This window comes from Nannospalax galili, unplaced genomic scaffold (assembly GCF_000622305.1).
Source record: "Nannospalax galili isolate Female #2095 unplaced genomic scaffold, S.galili_v1.0 scaffold1205, whole genome shotgun sequence".
In the NCBI taxonomy this organism is placed as follows: Eukaryota; Metazoa; Chordata; class Mammalia; order Rodentia; family Spalacidae; genus Nannospalax; species Nannospalax galili.
The window spans coordinates 66,203-85,297 of record NW_008354017.1 but is presented as its reverse complement, the minus strand read 5'-3'; the positions used below and the strand labels follow the sequence as shown (position 1 = coordinate 85,297).

Sequence of the window (19,095 nt, the reverse complement as noted above, 5' to 3'; positions counted from 1 at the left end):
GAATAAATTATAATCTTAAACATGTATGCACCTCACACAGGGCATTCAATTTTATGAAAGAAACTTTATTAGCTCTAAAATTTCACATTGATTCCTACACAGAGAGAGTGGGTGATTTCAATACCCTACTTTCACCAATAAACAGTACAACCAGACTAAATAGAGAAACCCTAGAGTTAAATAATACCACAAATCAAATGGACTTTACAAACATCTATAGAACATTCTGCCCAAACATCAAAGAATACAGTCAGAAACCCATGGACTTTTCTCCAAAATGGGCCACATGTTAGAACACAAAGCAAGTCTTCATATATTTTTTAAAAAATGAAATTTCATCTTGTATTCTATCTGACAACAACACAAAGGAATAAAAGTAGATATCAGTAGCAATAAACCTGATAGAAAGGACACAAATTTATGAAAACTAAACAATGCATTACTGAATGAAAATTGTGTCACAGGAGAAATCAAGATGGAAATTTAAAGTTTCTTAGGATGGAATGAAAATGAAAACATAACATACCAAAACTTTTGGGATGCAATGAAGGCCATCATAAGAAGAAAATTCATTGCATTAAGAGCCTACACCAGAAAATTAGAAGCATCTTATGTAAAGAAATGAATGATGCCCCTGAAAGCCTTGGAAAACCGAGAACAAACACCCCCTAAAATGAGCAGATGGGAAGAGATTAATAAAATCATGGCTAAAAAGTTAAATATAATTTGACTTTAAATGAATTAAATCTGTGATATCAAAAAGTAAACAGTAAAGAAATAATGCTTGGAAATTTTATATATTAATTATCAATTTAAAAAATGAAAAATGAATTTTGTCAATACATGTCTTAGATCAGGCCAGTGAATAAAGATCTGATAAAGAAGAAAGATTATTGAAACATTGCTGATCAATTAACTTGGTGCAAATCAAGTCTACTATAGGGGCTTATTTTTTTTCTTTTATCAATTTTAAAGTTTATTTTTAAACTTTTTTGATTTTTTTAATTTTTAATAACTACATGATTAGAAGCATTTCATTACAGATTTAACATATTCAGTAACACACTCCAGAGCAAGCGTACATCTCTTTCACAAGTGGCTGTAAGTTTCTAGGTTCACAGGTGAATCAATACAGTTATACAATATTGACCTCAGTATAAGCCCTGTAAGACATAAAATTGAATGAGTTTTTAACCCTTAAAAAATATCTCCATTTCATTTTAGAATATATTGCTCTTTGCAGAAAGACTCATTGTTATAACACTGAGATGTTGGCACATGCATCTCTAATCTGTATGTATCTATTACTAGTCATAATTAGTTGCACTTGGATACTTGGTGCCTGTGTATGTCTATAAAGTCATCAGGTAGATTTCAATGGTAATGTATAGGGGCTTATTTTGAAACCAAATTTCAAGCACACCATGAGAAAGGAAATAAATCACAAATCTGTTGAACCACAAACATGTTCTGCAAACATATTATGGACCACAGACTACATTCTCATCCTTTCATTCAAACAGAGGTTTGTAGAACAAGCCTGTCTATTACCCGTGAATACATAAGGATTCAAAGAATAGATATTAGTGGGTGAAATTAACAGAAAAGGATTCTTTCCGTAAGTTGTTAAAGACTATTAAAATGCTTGCTAGCTCTATGCAGATAAACCCATCATTTGACCACGTAGGCCCATATTATGTTAGAAACAAACAAATCTCACTGGGATTTTCTAGATATAATATGATGTAGATGAGTATGATTTTCAGTCTTTCCAAAATTATTTTGCATAAAATATCAGCTCATTAGAGTACAAAAGCATTCTGCTCATATGCAAAAACCCATGTATGTGAGCTGAAACATCTTGAGACCATTAGAGCAAACTTTCAAGATGATTTCAAATACTTGAGAGAATAAGTAATTGCATTAAGAAGACAAAATTTTTTGCATAGTCAGATATTACATTTTCAACAAATCATGTATGTTTGTGATAACTTATAGACAATTACTATTAGAAATATTTATATAAAACTTTTTTTGGTTTTGTTATTTAATCTATAAGACCATGCATTCCACAATCTCTCAGTAAAGTCAAAAGAATCGGATATCTCTGTGCCCACGTGTTCTTGCTATTGTACTTATAAAACCAATGTAATAAGATCATATAACAAATATTAGTGCAACGTTTCTGCAGGGGGAAAAGAGTCTAACTTGAAATATAAGTGTAAGTCAACCCAAAACAAGAAAGCTTTGCTTTATATTCACATATATTCTGAAATAATATATTGATACATAGAAATACATTTTAAAATTTCTGTGAAAAAATGATGCATAAATATAATTTTAGTACTATTTCCATCCCTCCCAGTCCTGCTCCAACCCTCTCCATGTGCTCTCACTCCTTTTCAATTTCCTGTCCCCTTCCTTATTATTGATACATTGTTATTGTTGCATTCATACCATATATATATATACTGAGTCCATGCAGTGCTGTTCCAGTGTACCTGTATTACAGTGACCCATTTGGAGCTAGATGATCTTCAGGGAGAAAAATACTTTTATTAGGAAAGTGGCAGAAGATATTTGCTTATTTCCAAACAAAAGAACAATAGCATGAAAATAAGTTTCTAACAGCTCATTTATTTGTTACCAAATAATACTCTTAAAATTCTAGTATGAAAATGTCACAGGCAACTTTGCAAACTAATGGAAACACATAATAAATAAGTAACCATATTATTTCTTCATAAATTTTGAGCAAATTTTATATATTCTATCTAGACAGAAGAAAACCTGGGACTCATTCTGAGATATAAGGAATTTCTATTTAATTCAACTCTGGAAACTTAATAGCTAGGCTTTTGCAAAACACCAAAAGATATTGGTAAGATTCTTTGGGGAAGGGGAGTTTGACATTTACACTGACGTAAGATGTGCAAAATAATAAGTACTCTGCATTGCTGATTTCATCTGGACCTAACAGCAATAATAGCACACTGAGATCATGCTGATTTTACAGATTAGTAAACTAAGTATCAAGAGGTAGCAATTTCCCAAATATCACAGAGCTAATAATCAGAGCAGTCTGATTCATGACACAATCCTTTCTGATCACAGGGCAAGCATTTTGCAATATATACATCCCAAATGTAATTTCAGCTCTTTCTGCTACAAGCAGACCAAGATTCAGTGCTGCACTCTTCTGTCGTGCAAATGTCATGTCAAGGAGGTTTGCATTTCTGTTCTTTGTCCCATCTTCACCTTATCGTAAGTAATTGTCATCCTTTAATTCTCAGTCTTATATAATATATGAGCATGACTTCTGTCAGAAATCTAAATTACTTTCCACATTTACACCATTCCTTATTAACACAGCTTCAAATGAAGACTTTCTTTTCTAGGGGGGAGACTCTCCACCCAATTTCAGAGCAGTTTTCCTCAAAATGCTGCATTTTTCACAAAAGTAATAGCTCCACAATGTTTTCCTCTGATTGGCCTAGAGCCCTGAAATACAGTTCCAGACTGTAGTTCCTCATCTTCTGAACACTTCACCAGCAGTCAAGGCAAGGATTTCACACAGCCTGAATCTAAAAGGCAAATCCCCTGATGTTCTCCCAGGGAGTGAGTCCTCTGCATCCTTCCTGAGCAGTGCTTTACATCACTGCTCCACTGAAACATAATGATCTTCAGATGTCTTGTTCCCTCAAAGGAAGCATCCTTAATTGGAGAAAACAGAAGAAATGACAATTGTGCCAAGTTTCCTCTGAGGATGCTGAGCTTTCTCAGATCATTTATGACTTCCTTGCTTCTGCTGCTCTTTTCACACCCAATGCCAATACAAATATAAGACACAATTTTTTTAGGAATTATGCAGCTATAAACAAAACAATTTCCTACAAAGAATTTCATAATTGCCTTTTAAAAGCTGGTGATTCTATAGTCAATGCCATAAATACAAACACTGAACAGCATTAGGTGGTTTGCCTGCATTGTCCATCATTCTCATAGTCAACTGAACAAAGATTTGCTTCCAGGACTACTGAGGACCATAAATTCAACTACCTGTGTTTGAAAACAAAACAAAATTCTGCATGTGAATCAAAGTTTTGAATACAGAAAAGAGGCTGTCCTCGTCACTTACCTAGAGCAATTCCAAAGCCTCCCAACAGCGCCCAGGTGTCTCCTCCTGGCAGCCACAGTTGACCATGTACACATTAACTGCTAGCACTTCTGTAAAAACACATCGTCTCACCAACAGCCGGTGTGACTAGGTGGTTCCTAAGCCCTTCTGAGGCCTGTTCTGGCTTCTTCAGCTGTGCCTCACCTCACTCACTTTCCTAACAACTGACCTTGCTGGTTGTTGTGTTGCAAACTCTGTTGTGACCCCTGTTCTCCTTCACTTGCCTTTCTTCTACATGGAGTGCACTGATCCAAGGTTTTTAGTTGACTAGTTTCTTCTTTCATAAAATTATCTGATTTTGTTACTTTCCAGAAGAACTCCTGTCATTTCCATTAAACTTTATCCCCTTAGACTGGATTAGATTTTCTCCTAAATGCTTTTCACTAAGTGCCATGATAGGTATTTATTATCTCATACATTTTTTCCTAGTGGGAAAGACATTATGTATTGCTGAAATGCCAATGCCATAAAAATTGCTAAAAATGTCAAGGAGTTCAAAAGTGTATGTCCTATTCATTCAATTAGTGAGTAAAAATTAAAATCAGCCAAAGTTGTTTAGAAAATCAGTCAAAGGTGCTCATAGCTTTTAGTTTTGTGTTCATTGCTTACTCCTTCTAAAACATTTTTTTCTTTTGAAAAATGTTTCCTGTTGATTATACATAAATTCAGTAAAACTACTCAAAAAAGCATACTGTTCCTTCAAGAATGATCCACAAAGTGAGAGCAAAAGCAAACAATCTGACTTCCCAGACAACCCAAGCAGTAGCAGTGATGGGAACCTGATGCTCAGCTGTGTTTGGAGAAGACTTCAGCTGTCCTTGAGGTCCTGTCACCTTTAGCACGTAGCTGCTTTTCCTTTGTAGAGCTACCTGATGTTCTCCCAGTTTTCCCTTTCCTGGTTTTGTTTGTGTGCTATAGTTTTAATCAACCAGAATCAGTTCTTACTGTGTATAGACCAACGTCTTAACTAATATATACAATAAGTTTACATTCAATCTAAGGAGGCCTTGAAAGATAAAATCTAGCATGAAGATGTCCAAATCGCATTTCTGCCCGCCCCCCGACTCAATGCTAAACTTAATGACAGTTTCCTCTGACTCTAAGTTTCGTTCCCCTGGATGGCATCACCTCAGTGATTTTAATGTCTTCCAATGACTTTAATGTTCCAAACCATCTGTCCTTCTAATCTAGTACTAAACCCAGAGCCATGGGCTTGAAACAAGTTATGATGAAGTTAGTGTAATAATGTATCATACCAAGTTACCAATATTCAATAATTTCTTAATCTCAAATATTGGTATTTCCGTTAAAAGCAGCTACTGTTACTCAGAATTAATTATATATTTGTTAGAAAATCAGACAGGATAACAAAGAATTTTAGAAACTATAAGGCAGCTACTTCCAAAATTCAGTTAACTAACATCAGTGAAACAGCGCATCTATCTAGCTGATCCTGCTTCAGTTAGCTAGGAATAAACAAAGGACTATAGATTTGAGAACTTACCTACCAATAAGCAGTATTTTCTTGAATTGCTTTTGTATTTTGCATATAAAGCATCCAACTTCATTGCAAATGTGATTAATACAAAAGGATTGATAATGTTACTAACTCTGGCACATACTCCCTCAAGGGAAACCTCAACCCACTCTTCTTCAGTGTTGGATACAGAGACAGAATTAGAGATTTATTTTTAATTATTAGAATAAAGCAAAGGTTATGGGATTAGGTCACACAATCTTCATGTTAACAAAATAAAAGAAATGCAGACTCAATAAGATGACTCAGTGGGTAAAGACACTTGATGAGCAATGCTGGCAACCTGAGTTCTACCCAGAGAACCCACATAAAGGTGTGTGGGGGCCTGAGACCAGGGGCGAGGCAGGATGGCACCTAGAGGAAATGGCCGGGGTGTAATCAGACTTATTTGGCGCCTAGAAGAAACAGCCAGGGCATGATCAGGCTTGTTTGGTGCCTAGAGGAAAGGGCTGGAACATGGTCAGACTTGTTTTGAAGAATTGCTGATTGGCTCCTGCCATTTCTATGCATCTTGGCAGCGCATGATCACCTCGCGAAAGCTATGCTGTGCTATGGAGAGAAGACTGCATGCTCAAGTTCACCTTTAATATGATTGGACACTTGGTTCGGGGAGGGGATTTTCCTTTGTGGTTTTTACCTTCATAAGCCCTGTAACGCCTGTAATAAACAAGTTCCTGTTTGACTGGCTCCCTGTCGGGTCTGATTGTCTCCTGGGGAGGATGCGGGTAATGGGCAGACAGCTCACCTCACTTTCCCCGGCTCCTGCGTCGGGGCAGGATCCCCAACATCTGGCACCCAACGTGGCGCCTGAAGACCACTTGGACCCACTATGGGAGCTGATCGCCGGGGCTAATTGGGTGAGTACCAAGGGAAGTGAGACCCCAAGAGATGGGTAACACAACGAGTAAGAATGAGGACCCGGCGCTCACAGCGCTGAGACATATGCTGAGATCCAGGGGGTTAGAAGAGTCTGATTCCTCTCAAAGACGATCTGGGAGGCTGCCCTGCATCTAGCTCCCTGGCTGCCCGCCAGCAATTTATTCCAGTGGGCTACCTGGGACCAGCTTGAACAAATGGCTCGCAAGGCAGAGATCAATAGAGGGGAGGAACCACCCTTGGGGTTTTACCCCACGATCTCAGCCCTTGAGTCATTTTATCAACCCGATCCGACCCTCGGGCATACCGGCCTTTGCCGGATGGATAAGGCCACAGGGGAAGATCAATGGGTCGCGTTTAATGAGGAGAGAGCCCAAGGATTGAAAGTGAAGCGCACACTATGGAGAGATCTGGAAAACAGGGGTGGCGAGAACGGGGGAGACAAAGGTAGGACCCCGGGCAGTCGGGATGAGCATGAGGGAAAGGACCCTTGCCCCCCCCCAATCTAGTCCCTCGGAGCTCTCCGCACCCATTGGACTGGTCCAGGCTTTCCCAGAAACATCAACCCCGGACCCCAGCACCCAGCCGCCTGGTACCCTGGGGAGGCTAAAGATCTTAAAGAATTAAAGAAGGTGGTGGCTGAGGATGGCCCCGGGTCGCCCTGGGTCGACACCCTTCTCCAGGGCTTGGTATATCAACCCTGTATGGCCAAAGACTGGATGGATCTAGCCAAGGCAGTCCTCCCCAGACCCTTGTTTATTAAATGGGTGGCACTATACCAAGAGGAATGTTGGGTCTAGGCAGAAAATAACCATGCCGCCAAGCCCCCGTCCCTATCACTTTCAGCATGCTGACAGGGACCACTGATGCCTTTGCCATGGGCACCCAGCAGGCAGCACTTCTGCCACCGTATACAGAACAGGTCAGGGCCCTTGGCATAAGTTGGATAGGGCTCTATGGAGCCAGCCATATCGGGGATCCATCAAAGCTCAGGGGCGCCATTACATGAGTTTGTAGATAGGGTTGAAAAGAGTCTAAGGAGAAAGTTTCCCCCTGGACCACTCAGAGAACAGTTCATAAAAATGCTAGTATGGGATGGTATGAAAAATGACCATAAGGTCACCTGTGCAGGGTTAAAGGACCATTCCATGAGCAGCTGGACTGTGGCCTCAAAGGACATAGGGACCAAAACAAAGGTGACCGAGGCTATGGCCACAGTCCTCAAGACACAGACAGAGGCTCTAGCTACAGCTTTTAGAGAAGCCCTCACAGGCCTTGAGCTGCAGGATAGGCACCCCAGGGCTGAGAACCAGAGATGTTTTGGGTGCAGCCAGCCCAGGCACCTAAAGAGAGACTGCCCACAAGGGAAAAGCCCTCTCAAGGTGGAGGGGGACAAGCCCAGGGCCCCGTGCCCATGCTGCTGCAAGGGGTTTCATTGCAAAAAGGACTAATGGTCCATGTATGATGTGGAGGGCAAACCTTTAAACTAGGTTTGGGGCAACCCCCAGCCCCATCACCAAAAGGGGGAGGGCACACAGGCCCTGGAGGGCCCACTGCCCACTGGACAGTCCCTATCATCCCGGGGCTCTGCCCTGATAGACATCTTGATAGATGGGCAGAGGATCTGGGGCATTATTGACACCAGGGCAGATAGGACCATCCTGAGGAAGGAAGAAGTCCCTGGAAGGTGTCCCGTCGAGTCTGGCCCACAGGTGATGGGTGTCGGAGGCACCATGCCGTCATGGGAGCTTAAGAACTGGCTTTGCTGGAAGGACCCAGATGGTACTAAGGGGGAGATCAGATCTTTGGTGGCTGAGGGGCTTTCCTACAACCTCTTCAGGAGAGCCCTGCTGGGGGGGGGCAGATGTTTTTGTGACCACGGACAATAGGGAGTTCATCAAAGGGTTCCTCAGTGATGAGGAAATGAACAGGGTTAGACACCCCCTTGACCACCTCTCAAACTACAGAGGGGAGGAGTCCGAGTCTCCCCGGGTCCACCCCCAATCCTAGAGGCCGCTGTTCCTCAAGTTCCTGCAATCCGATGGTCCCCAGGGAGCCAAGTTTGGGTGGAACAGTTGCCCTTGCCCAAGAAAAAGCTCCAGGCTTTGAGGCATATTATACATGAACAGCTTATGCTGGGGCATGTCTGCCCCTCCATGAGCCCTTGGAACACCCCTGTTTTGTCATAAAAAAGTCATCTGGCCAATGGAGGATGCTACAGGACCTCCTCAAGGTCAACGCCAGAATGACCCTTGAGGGAGTCCCCTTAAGGGGACTTCCCTGGATACCCACTATCCCCTCAGATCTATTTCTCATAGTTAAAGATATCAAAGACTGCTTTTTCTCTATCCCCTTGCAACCCCAAGATTGCGAGAAGTTCACCTTCTCTGTGCCTTCCATCAACTTTAGCATGCCTGATGAAAGTTACGAATGGACAGTCTTGCCCCAAGGCATGGCCAATAGCCCAGATTTCTGTCAGCACTTCGTAAGGGCTCTCTTGAGCCCAACAAAGTCTTTACCACATGCTACTGTATATGCCTACATGGATGATATAATTTTGGGGGCACCAAATCTCTACCAATTGCAGGAATTATATGAGGTCACCCAAAAATGCCTCCAGGTAGGAGGGCTTCAAGTGTCCATGGACAAGATACAGACTCTCACCCCCTTTAAGATTCTGGGGACTACACTGTCCATGGAAGGGGTAAGTTCCTTGAAGCCACAACTGATTATTAAACCTAATATGACCCTAAGAGAACTTCAAAAACTATTGGGGGAGATCAATTGGCTACGGTCCTGGGTGCCCGTCTCCACTGAGACACTGGGGCCCCTGTTCCAATTGTTGGTAGGCAAACAGCCGTCAGAACTAATCCATCTGATCCCGCAACACCTAGACATTTTACTGGGGGTCCAGGAGGCCCTGTACCAAGCCCAACTGGCCCACTATATGCCTGGAAAGGACCTCAAATTATGGGTGCTCCCCGGTGAGGCCCTGATGACATCCGTCCTCACACAAGGAGGGAGGCCCCTCCAATGGGTACATACCTCCCTACGGACAAGTTGGCTGAACTAATTGAGAAAGGATGGGATATAGCCCTGAGACATTATGGCATTAACCCCCACAAGATTATTATCCCTTATCAGCTAAAGGACTTTGAATGGCTCTGCAGAAACAACAGCCGAATGGCCATAGCCTTGGAGGGCTTTCTGGAAAGTTAGACTGTCATTATGACCCTCACAAATGGGAAACCTCCTTTCGCACCCTCCACTGGGAGGCCCTCAGGCTTTTTGTCAAAAGCCCTCTGACGGAGGCATATAATGTGTTTACTGATGGAGGAAAATTCAGAGCCACTGTAGTAATTTACCCGGCGGTAGGAACAGAACCAAAAACACCTTCACACTTGCGAGGGTTCCGCTCAATTTAAAGAACTCATGGCCATTACCCTAGCTTTGTCCAAAGTAGATGACCCCATGAACTTGTTCTCTGACAGCCTATATGTAGTCAACCTTCTCCCAGGATTATTAAATTCTCATATTCGGCTAGATGACAACTCTATTACCGCCCCTAATGATCCAGGTTTGAACACTGTTAACAGAAAGAAGGGCCCCCATTTTCTTACAGCACCTTAGGGGCCACCAAGGACTGCCTGGGTTCCTCTCCCAAGGCAATGCAGAGGCAGACAAAATGGTGGACCTAAGAAAAACTGTAGATACCTGTAAGTCTTGTCAATGCTTTCTACAGGTGCCACCCCTCCAACAACCAGGGGTAAACCCTAGGGGGCTGAAGCCTAACTCTCTTTGGCAGACAGATGTCACACATTATGTTCCTTTTGGAAAACTCAAGTATGTTTTCGTGTCTATTGACATGTCTCACATGCCTGTTGGACTACCACCCACACAGGAGAAAAGTCTAAATATGCTCAATCTCACTTCCTCCAGTGCTTCGCTATGCTGGGATTACCTCAAAGGATTAAAACTGACAATGGACCATTCTTTTCTTCATAAGTAAAAGCTTACAGGACTTCTCTTTATGGGGAATCCACCATAACACGGGGATCCCCTATAACCCCCAGGGCCAAGCTATCATAGAACGTAACCATCAGGACTTAAAGTCCCAATTACAAAAACAAAGAGGGGGAGTAAGCTCCCACCAACAGCTAGGTTCGGCCTTATTTACCATCAGTATCCTCAATTTTCAAAAAGGTCAATTGGAATCTCAATTTCAAAAACATTGGGAGCATCAGGATCAAAGACCAGAGGTACAGGTCAGATGGAAGGATCTAATAGTGGGATAGTGGTAAGGACCTGACCTGCTCCTTACTACGGGCAGGGGGTTTGGATGCATCTTTCCCCGGATGAAGCCCCAACCCATCTGTGTACCTGCAAGGAATCTAAAGATGCAGGAATAACCCTGTCCCAAAGGTAACAGCCCTTTGAGAAGGATTTCTATGTCTTACAGGATGGAGTATTCTGGATGGACAGCTTTCATTGCCGTGCTCGCTGCTGCTGCCCTGGCCATCATCATCTTTATCGTTACCATCATTATTCAAGATCTGATCAATATATGGCTGACCAAAATCTGTCAATAATGATACTCCTTCTCTTGCTAGCCATTTGTCAGATAAAAGCCGAGGACCTCTGGGCCTTGGTCCCTTCCCGGCCTATACTCTTGCCATTCTCTTAAGTGAGGAGCTGGCAATTACCAAAGACATGGCTCTGCTAGCTTGTGACCCTTGCTTTAGGTCACTTTCTTTCACCCTTTCCATATTCCTGACCAATTAGATTATTGCTCTAAATTATACCCAAGCCCCAGTCCTATCGATGGACTCCTCCTTTTTTAGTAAGGTATGGGAGCATATCAAGGGGTTCTCGGACCCAACTTGGCTACTCTATGGGAGCATGTTTCTAATGCTTGTGCTAGCTTTTGTTCTCCTCAGGTGTCTCTGCTCAGTTATCAAAAGACAAAGACAGATGAAGAAAGTCCTGGTCCAACTTGCCCTGGCCACCCAATCCCCCTTGGGCCCCTCCTCAAGACAAATCCAGGCATGGATGCTTGAGCTAGCCTGAGGGCCCAGGTTGCTTTGCCCCCTTATGGGATAGACCCCAGTATATTAACCGCAAAAGGGCATGGTTGGTCCCAATGATGGGTAAGACCCTCCCAGACTGATGAACCCAAGACAGGGGCCTTGAGGGCAATCATGGTTACCCAAGGACAGGCAACTTCAGCACCTGAGGAGAAGCAACCTAAGACAGGGAGGCCATAGCAGCGGAGGGGGATGGCGACGGTGTGCCCCATCCCCAGGGGCTATCCTTAAGGAACCTCACTTTTAAAACAAAGTAGGGGGAGGGATGCGGGGGCCTGAGGCCAGGGGCGAGGCAGGATGGCGCCTATAGGAAATGGCTGGGGCGTGATCAGACTCGTTTGGCACCTAGAGGAAACAGGCGGAACATGGCCAAACTTGTTTTGAAGAATCACTGATTGGCTCCTGCCATTTCCATGCATCTTGGCAGCACGTGATCACCTCGCGAACGCTATGCTGTGCTATGGAGGTAAGACTGCATGCTCAAGTTCACCTTTACTATGATTGGATACCTGGTTGGGGAGGGGATTTTCCTTTGTGGTTTTTGTCTTCATAAGCCCTGTAATGCCTGTAATAAACAAGTTCCTGCTTGACTGGCTCCCTGTCGCATCTGATTGTCTCCTGGGGAGGCTCCAGGTAACGGGGTGGACAGTTCACCTCCCTTTCCCTGGCTCCTCTGTCGGGGCAGGATCCCCGACAAAGGTGTAAAGAGAACAAACTCCACAGTGTTGTCCTCTGGCCTCCACATATGTGACATGACATGAGTTCCCACCCACACCATAATAAATAATTTTTTTTTAAAAAATAGAAGCACAGTCTCTACTTTGTTGACTTTGAAAACTTAAGCTTGCATATTATAAGATGGAATGAAAGAGTCACAGAGTGAGGATCTGGGGATGTCTAGTGCTGATGCCCCAGCTGAGAGCCAACAAGAAAGAGGACATCGGTCCTTCAATCACAAGAGCTTACTTCATCCAAGAACATGGCCATGGAAGAAGGCTGATGGCTCCAGGACTGAACAGAGCCCACTGTATACCTTATTTGAAACTTTGTGATATTAGGCAACAGACCAGGTAAGCTTTGCCTGGAGAGACTCGAATGCTTATTATTTTAAGACACTCAGTTTATAATAATTTAATACACAATAATAAAAGTAATATAATAGTATATGGAGAAAACTAGAAGAAAAAACCATGTAGAGTATTAGAACAAAGACTATGCATGTTGCTCTAATGAACTCAGCATAGCTACTTCAAAACCGTGACCTGAGAACTAAGAAATATTATTTGTAGAATTTAAAGCTTTGTGTGAATATTAAACATTGAATACAAGTGAATTCCCTACTTATTTACGTTGCTTTTATAATACAGCAGCTGTCACAGCCCACTCATTGACAAGAATGAGACCTGCCACATGATGAGCCTAATTCTCAGCTACTGACTAGCAGATTTGAAAACTTTGTACTTGCCTGTACTCACTCACACAGTCTTTCACATATGAATGAGAAAGTAAGTATTGGAAATTAATAGTGACCCACAACCCATTGTCCTGGGTATTTGGAGACCATCTGCTAAACAGCATCCATGGAAGCTCATTTATTTAAGGTCAGACCAGAGCAGCTGCCTTGTCTGTTCTTAAACACTCTTCTACTGTGGATCCTGCCTTTTGTTGTTCACTTCAGTCCCTTACTGTGATGAAACTTTCTTTCTTCAATTCATTTGTTCTTTCCATTCCTTCATTAATCTAGATGTACCCTTTGCTATCTTGGCATTTTGTTGAAGACCCATAGCTGCTGCATCAAGGTCCCTATTATTGCATTCCTCCTGCATCTCAGAACAGAATCCACATTATCTATAAATGGCTACACCTTACAGTCAAGAAAAGCATTATCAGTACTCCCAAAAGTCTTGCAGCCCAGCAATAGTCTTTTTTAAAATTTTATGCATGTGTATATTGTATATAAGTACCCCATGTCTTGCAATACCTCCGGATGTCAGAAGAGGGCAGAACTCCATGGAACTGGAGTTACAGACAGTTGTTAACTGCCATGTGGGTGCTGGGGACAGAACCCCAGTCCTCTACAAGATCAGCCAGAGCTCTTAACCACTGAGCTATATCTTCAGCCCCCCTATAGTTTAATACAATGAACTTAGCTGTGGCATTTCATAATTTTCAGTGGCTTAGTGATGCTCTAGTAGATGATGAATAGTTTTAAGAACTTCACTGAGCACATTCTGGTTGAATTTTTATTTTTACAGCTTACAAAACAACTATACTCCTGTATAACAGGTGGTTTTCATTTCTTTATCACACCTGCTTCCCTAAAATGCAAGCAGGGCTTTCCTCCCTCCCTCCCTCCCTCTCTCACTCCTTCTGGCTTTTCTTTCCTTCTGGACTTCCCATCCTTCACTCCTTCCTTCTGTCTCTCTTTTTACTTTGCCACTATCAGTTAAAAACAGCAGAAACCCAACCATTCTCAAAATTCCTAGGAGTTCTTATCATAGTTCCTTACTCGGATAATTAAATAACTTTGAAGAAAAGTGCTTAAACTTCTTAGCACGTTACTCAAAATGTTAGTTTTTAAATTACTTATTCCATGCTGTTATCTAATAGGGTCAATTGCTAGTGTTCATAGTTTTTCTCTTACTGTCATTTCTGTTTTCAATCTTAATTCAATATCACATTTTCTCATGGTCCCTTTTCAACTTCAATTTACATGCATGTTCAATATCATCACATATAACCAGACTCCACCTCAATTTAAGGCTCAATTTCTCTGTCTTCTTTTCCCCTTCTTCCTTCTACTATGTTTCCTCATCTCATTTTCCTTCCCTCTCTCCTTCTGTCCCTCCTTTTCCTCTTCCCCTCCTCTTAATATACCTTCAAGCTGTTGTGTCCCCAATTATAACACAAAATTCTCCAGTAAATGAAAGGAAATAACAGGGAAGTTTATTTAAAGGTTCTATGATGGAGAAGACAGTTTAAATTCTGTGAAGAGCTATCACGTAATCAAACACTAATGAAATCACAAACATAATATTGATTTTAACATGAGAAAACAGTACATACTTTGATTGCAACTTAAACTTGAAATGGTGAGCCACAAATTTAGCAGTACATCCATAACATGCCATGAGATTGAATTCATGAAACTTGGTGTCAAATTTCCAGTGTCCAGAATTTTCAGCTCTCCTGAATTCATCACTCATGCTACATCATGATAAGGCACACATATCTACAAATAACTAAGCAAAAACTAGTCATAGCAATCTTCAACTAAATGAATTATCATATTAAGAATACTCACAATTTCTTTAGAATAGCAAGGAACTCCACGACCTTCTCTGTGGTTCTATCTTCTCCATATAAACTAGAACCATCATGTACTTTTCTAAGATAGATAGCTATGTTATGTGAATCATCAACTTGGGGTTTCTTTTCTTCTATATTTCCACCAGATTTTCTGAATAAGGAGACAATATGTATGATATTTCACACTACATAAAATTTATTTTCAGGAAGATTTACTTTATTATCAAAAGTAGTAAGACACTGTTCTGAGATAAATTAGCATTTTAATAACATGTACTTTCTCACTACCTCAAAGTTTTTCAACCAGCAGCATACTTATACTTACATTCCATTATACTCTAAGTCTAGAATTAGCATATATAAAATATTTCAGCATATAATTTGATCATATATATGATAACAAACATTTGAACTATCATTTGTAATATATAATGTTTATGCAATTTAATGAAAAATTTCAAGTAAACAACTGTCCTTTCCATTTCACTAAACAGACCTGTCTATTAGTGGTTTTACCACCAAGCATAACTTTTTAACTACTGTTTCCCAGTAGTAAACTATGAGCATCTTGAAAGTAGTCACTAACTTTATTCTTATGTTGTGGTATGTTATACACCTAAGTCCCCAAGAGATGTATGAATGGATGAGTATTTCTCATTCAGTTTTCAAAAAAAAAATCTGGTTAAGTTTCTGAAAACTTCAGGTACAGGAATGTAAACGTGGTGTCAATATTTAAGAAGGAAATGGGAGATAAAATAACCCAAGTGAAGATTAAGTTCAGATGATGGATTGGGTCCTCGATAGACGTAGGATATCATAGGTCCTTGATAGGCAAAGAATTTCAATAGTTAAAATGTAAGATATGTGGACTAATGATCATAAGTTATCACGTTGATATCCAACATTTACTTAGTGCTTAAATGTGCAGTTCCTCCACTGTGCATTATACATGTACTCTCCCAACATTAGCACCAACACTTTTTTCTCATTTATAAGATAAGAAAATTTCAGAAAGTGTGTCATTTCTTCAGAGAGACAGACAGGCACAGAGACACATGCACAAACAAAGAGAGAAATACATTTAAATAGATAAAAAAGAGATAGAATATTCCAGGGAGAAGATATTAGGAATTTTCCTAGATAATAAACACCTGAAAGTTGCTAAATATTTGTTCAAAAATTTTTAGCTTGTCAAATAGCAACTTTACAAACTTATGAATAGCCTCAATTAACCTTTTCATGCTTTTTGACATCGCCATACTCAGTTATCTTTGGATTAATTTTCACTTTAAGTAAGTGACAGCAATGCATGAAATTGCTTATGAAACTGGACTGTTACCATATACAGCTAGACTGGAAGGACAGTTCTATTTCTTCCTCTAATGCTGACATTGTATGGTTTGGGCATTGTTTTGCTGTTGTTGTTTGGTGGGGGGGCGTGATGAGGCAGGGTCTCCCTACAGCCCCAGCAGGCCTGAAACTTGTTACATAGACCAAGCTGATCTAGATCTCACAGAGATCTGCTTCCCTCTGCCTCCTGAGTGCTGGGATTAAAGGCATGCACCACTATACCCAGTTCGTGGACACTGCTTTTAATTATGAGGTCAAAATAGATTTTTTAAAAACATTCATAAGTTTTAAAAGACCAAGAAAATAATACAAGTTTAGAAAGATCAAGAAAAAAAGAATATTAACATTCTCCAAGATTTTGGAAGCCAAATATTGCAAGTATGTATAGTACTGCATAACTATTTCCTATATACAGACAACACCAGAGTACACACAAGCCTAAACTTTGTTTTCATAATTGCTTTTGTTTTCAATATAAATTCATAAAATATATATGCATTTCTTTAAAAACATAATTTAGTTTTCTGTACTTAAAATATTCTGGAGATGAAATCTAATGGATTTTATAACTTATTTTCTTGTTAATCTTCAATAGTGTGTTCATGAGAGTTAATGACCCTAGTTCATTTATTTTGCTTATGTATAAGATTTAATTATATGTATATACTAAGAAGATTTGTTTTCTGTTCTTTTCATTGTGCTAGCCTGTAAACAATTTGATGTTTTCTTCAAGTTTGTTTGTTTTTCTATAACCAGTTTCATAATGTAAGATGTCAATCAGAAAATTCTCCCAAATGGAATTAAACCATGAAGTTTGTGCACCTTCAGTTACTCTGATTATACCAAATAATTTTCTAAAATGAGTGCAACCCTTTAGCAATTTATATTACACAAGGTGGTGCAGTTGCCTTACATGAAGATAAATGTGTGTGACTCTAAAGATGGACCAATTGTCTTATTGTATTCGAATTTGAGACAGAATCTCACAGTCTCAGACTGACCTAGAACTCAAGAGCCTCCAGACTCAAGGTCCCAAAGTCCTGTCACTAGTGGCATGTGCAACCATACCAAACATCCTTTCATATTCACCAAGACTGACTTTATAAAAAGGTATTAATTAATCCATTCCCCAATAACCACAAATTCAAGTAATTTGTTAAAAACTTTCAATAGTATTAAGATGCTATTTGTTTCCTATTTTTGAAATTAAATAACTCTAAGTAATGATGGTAAAATCTTTTCAACTTAAGCATAAATCAAGACGATGGTACCAAACTACACTAGTAGTTACTGAATTCCTCTAACTTCAAGTCATTATTACCATTAATCTTACTAAATATTAACTCACTGCACCTGGACTCTAATCTGTGATTTTCCCTGTAAAATGTGAGAGGAATAAAATTTTTGAAAAATTCTTAACAGATGTTCTTTCTTCAAGTAAAAGTGCTTTTGTTTTTATCTGAGTTGTGAGTTAAAATACTGCCTGTTTTCATGTTGTCCATATTTACTTAAAAGGGCAGTTAACAATCAAACTATCCCTAACTTGGATGTTTAGGTATGACCTGGATATTGGAAATATACTTTCACAAAACTGAATAAAAAGTAAAATAAGATCATCCTTTCCAAAACTAATATTGCACTCTGGCCAGTGATAAAATTTAAACTTTTAAGGGTGAATTAATAATGGAAAACATGCTTCCCAACACTGGTGAGCTTGATGATAATTTATAACTAATGTTCTTATACTGTATAAAAACTTGACAACAATTGGAATATGTGGATGAATGTGTGAAACAGTGGTTTCCAATGGCCAGTGTATTATCTAATATTACAAAATCATGCACCAGTAAGAGCCATTCATGGTTCACAATATAGTTTTCATACTTGGCAATGTAAACTAACATTCTCTAAATAAAAATGATTCGAGTTCATTCTTCAACATCATCTAAAGTTAAGAATTAGCACCATCTTCTAGATGGGAGATGAAGATTTTAAATTAAAGGTAAATTTCTTAAAGTTACAAAATTATGTAATTGCAGAACTAAAATTAAACCCAAAATCTGTTGTGTGCAGAGGTTCTCACAGTACATCCCAGAGAAATTGTTTCATAGCTCTTGAAAGCTTTAAAATTGTTCTTATTCCCTGAAATCACTATTTAGCCTCATCTGTTTTTGGTAAACCCCCATACATGTTGCTAAGTGCTGTTTAGAGACAGAAATATAGCACATTTCCTGGGATATCTCTTATAGGATTCTTCCAAACAAGAGAATTAACTATTGTGATGGCTAACCCTGGGTGTCAACTTGATTGGATCTGAGATTAACTGAAATGAAAGGGATCTTCTTGATTGGATCATCTAAAGCCGGAAGACATACCTTAAATGTGGGCATTACCTTCTGATGGCAGCCGGTATAAAAGACCAAGGCAGAGGAGAACATGGGGCTTTTTGAGGCTTGCCTTCTCTCTCGCTGGTGAGTTTGTCTTGCTGCTGTAGACTGAAGACTAGCTGATATTTTGGAATTTGTCAGACCTTCAGCACCGGATTGGGACTACTGAGACATCCAGCCTTGTGGACTGAGCAACTACAGATTCTTAGCCTCTCCAGTGTGGTGCAGCCATTGGTAGACTACTCGGACTCTATCCTGTGAGATAAGCTGATAAATCTCTATACATATTCATTCTACTGGTTCTGTTTCTTTGGAGAACCCTGACTAATACAGATTGTGGTACCAGGAGTGGTTCTAGAGAAACAGAATTGAAAG

At 40.2% G+C, this 19,095-nt stretch overlaps 1 protein-coding gene across 1 annotated transcript in view; it reads right to left on the bottom strand.

Annotated features, from left to right (window-relative positions):
- The window catches only part of Cnbd1 (cyclic nucleotide binding domain containing 1), a gene marked incomplete at its 5' end in the record, with an annotated part of 314,182 nt that overhangs the window by 252,058 nt on the left and 43,029 nt on the right, over positions 1-19,095 (bottom strand). The window contains 1 exon segment of the mRNA XM_008851107.1: positions 14,979-15,106. Within this exon segment, the coding sequence (XP_008849329.1) occupies positions 14,979-15,106 (128 nt within the window).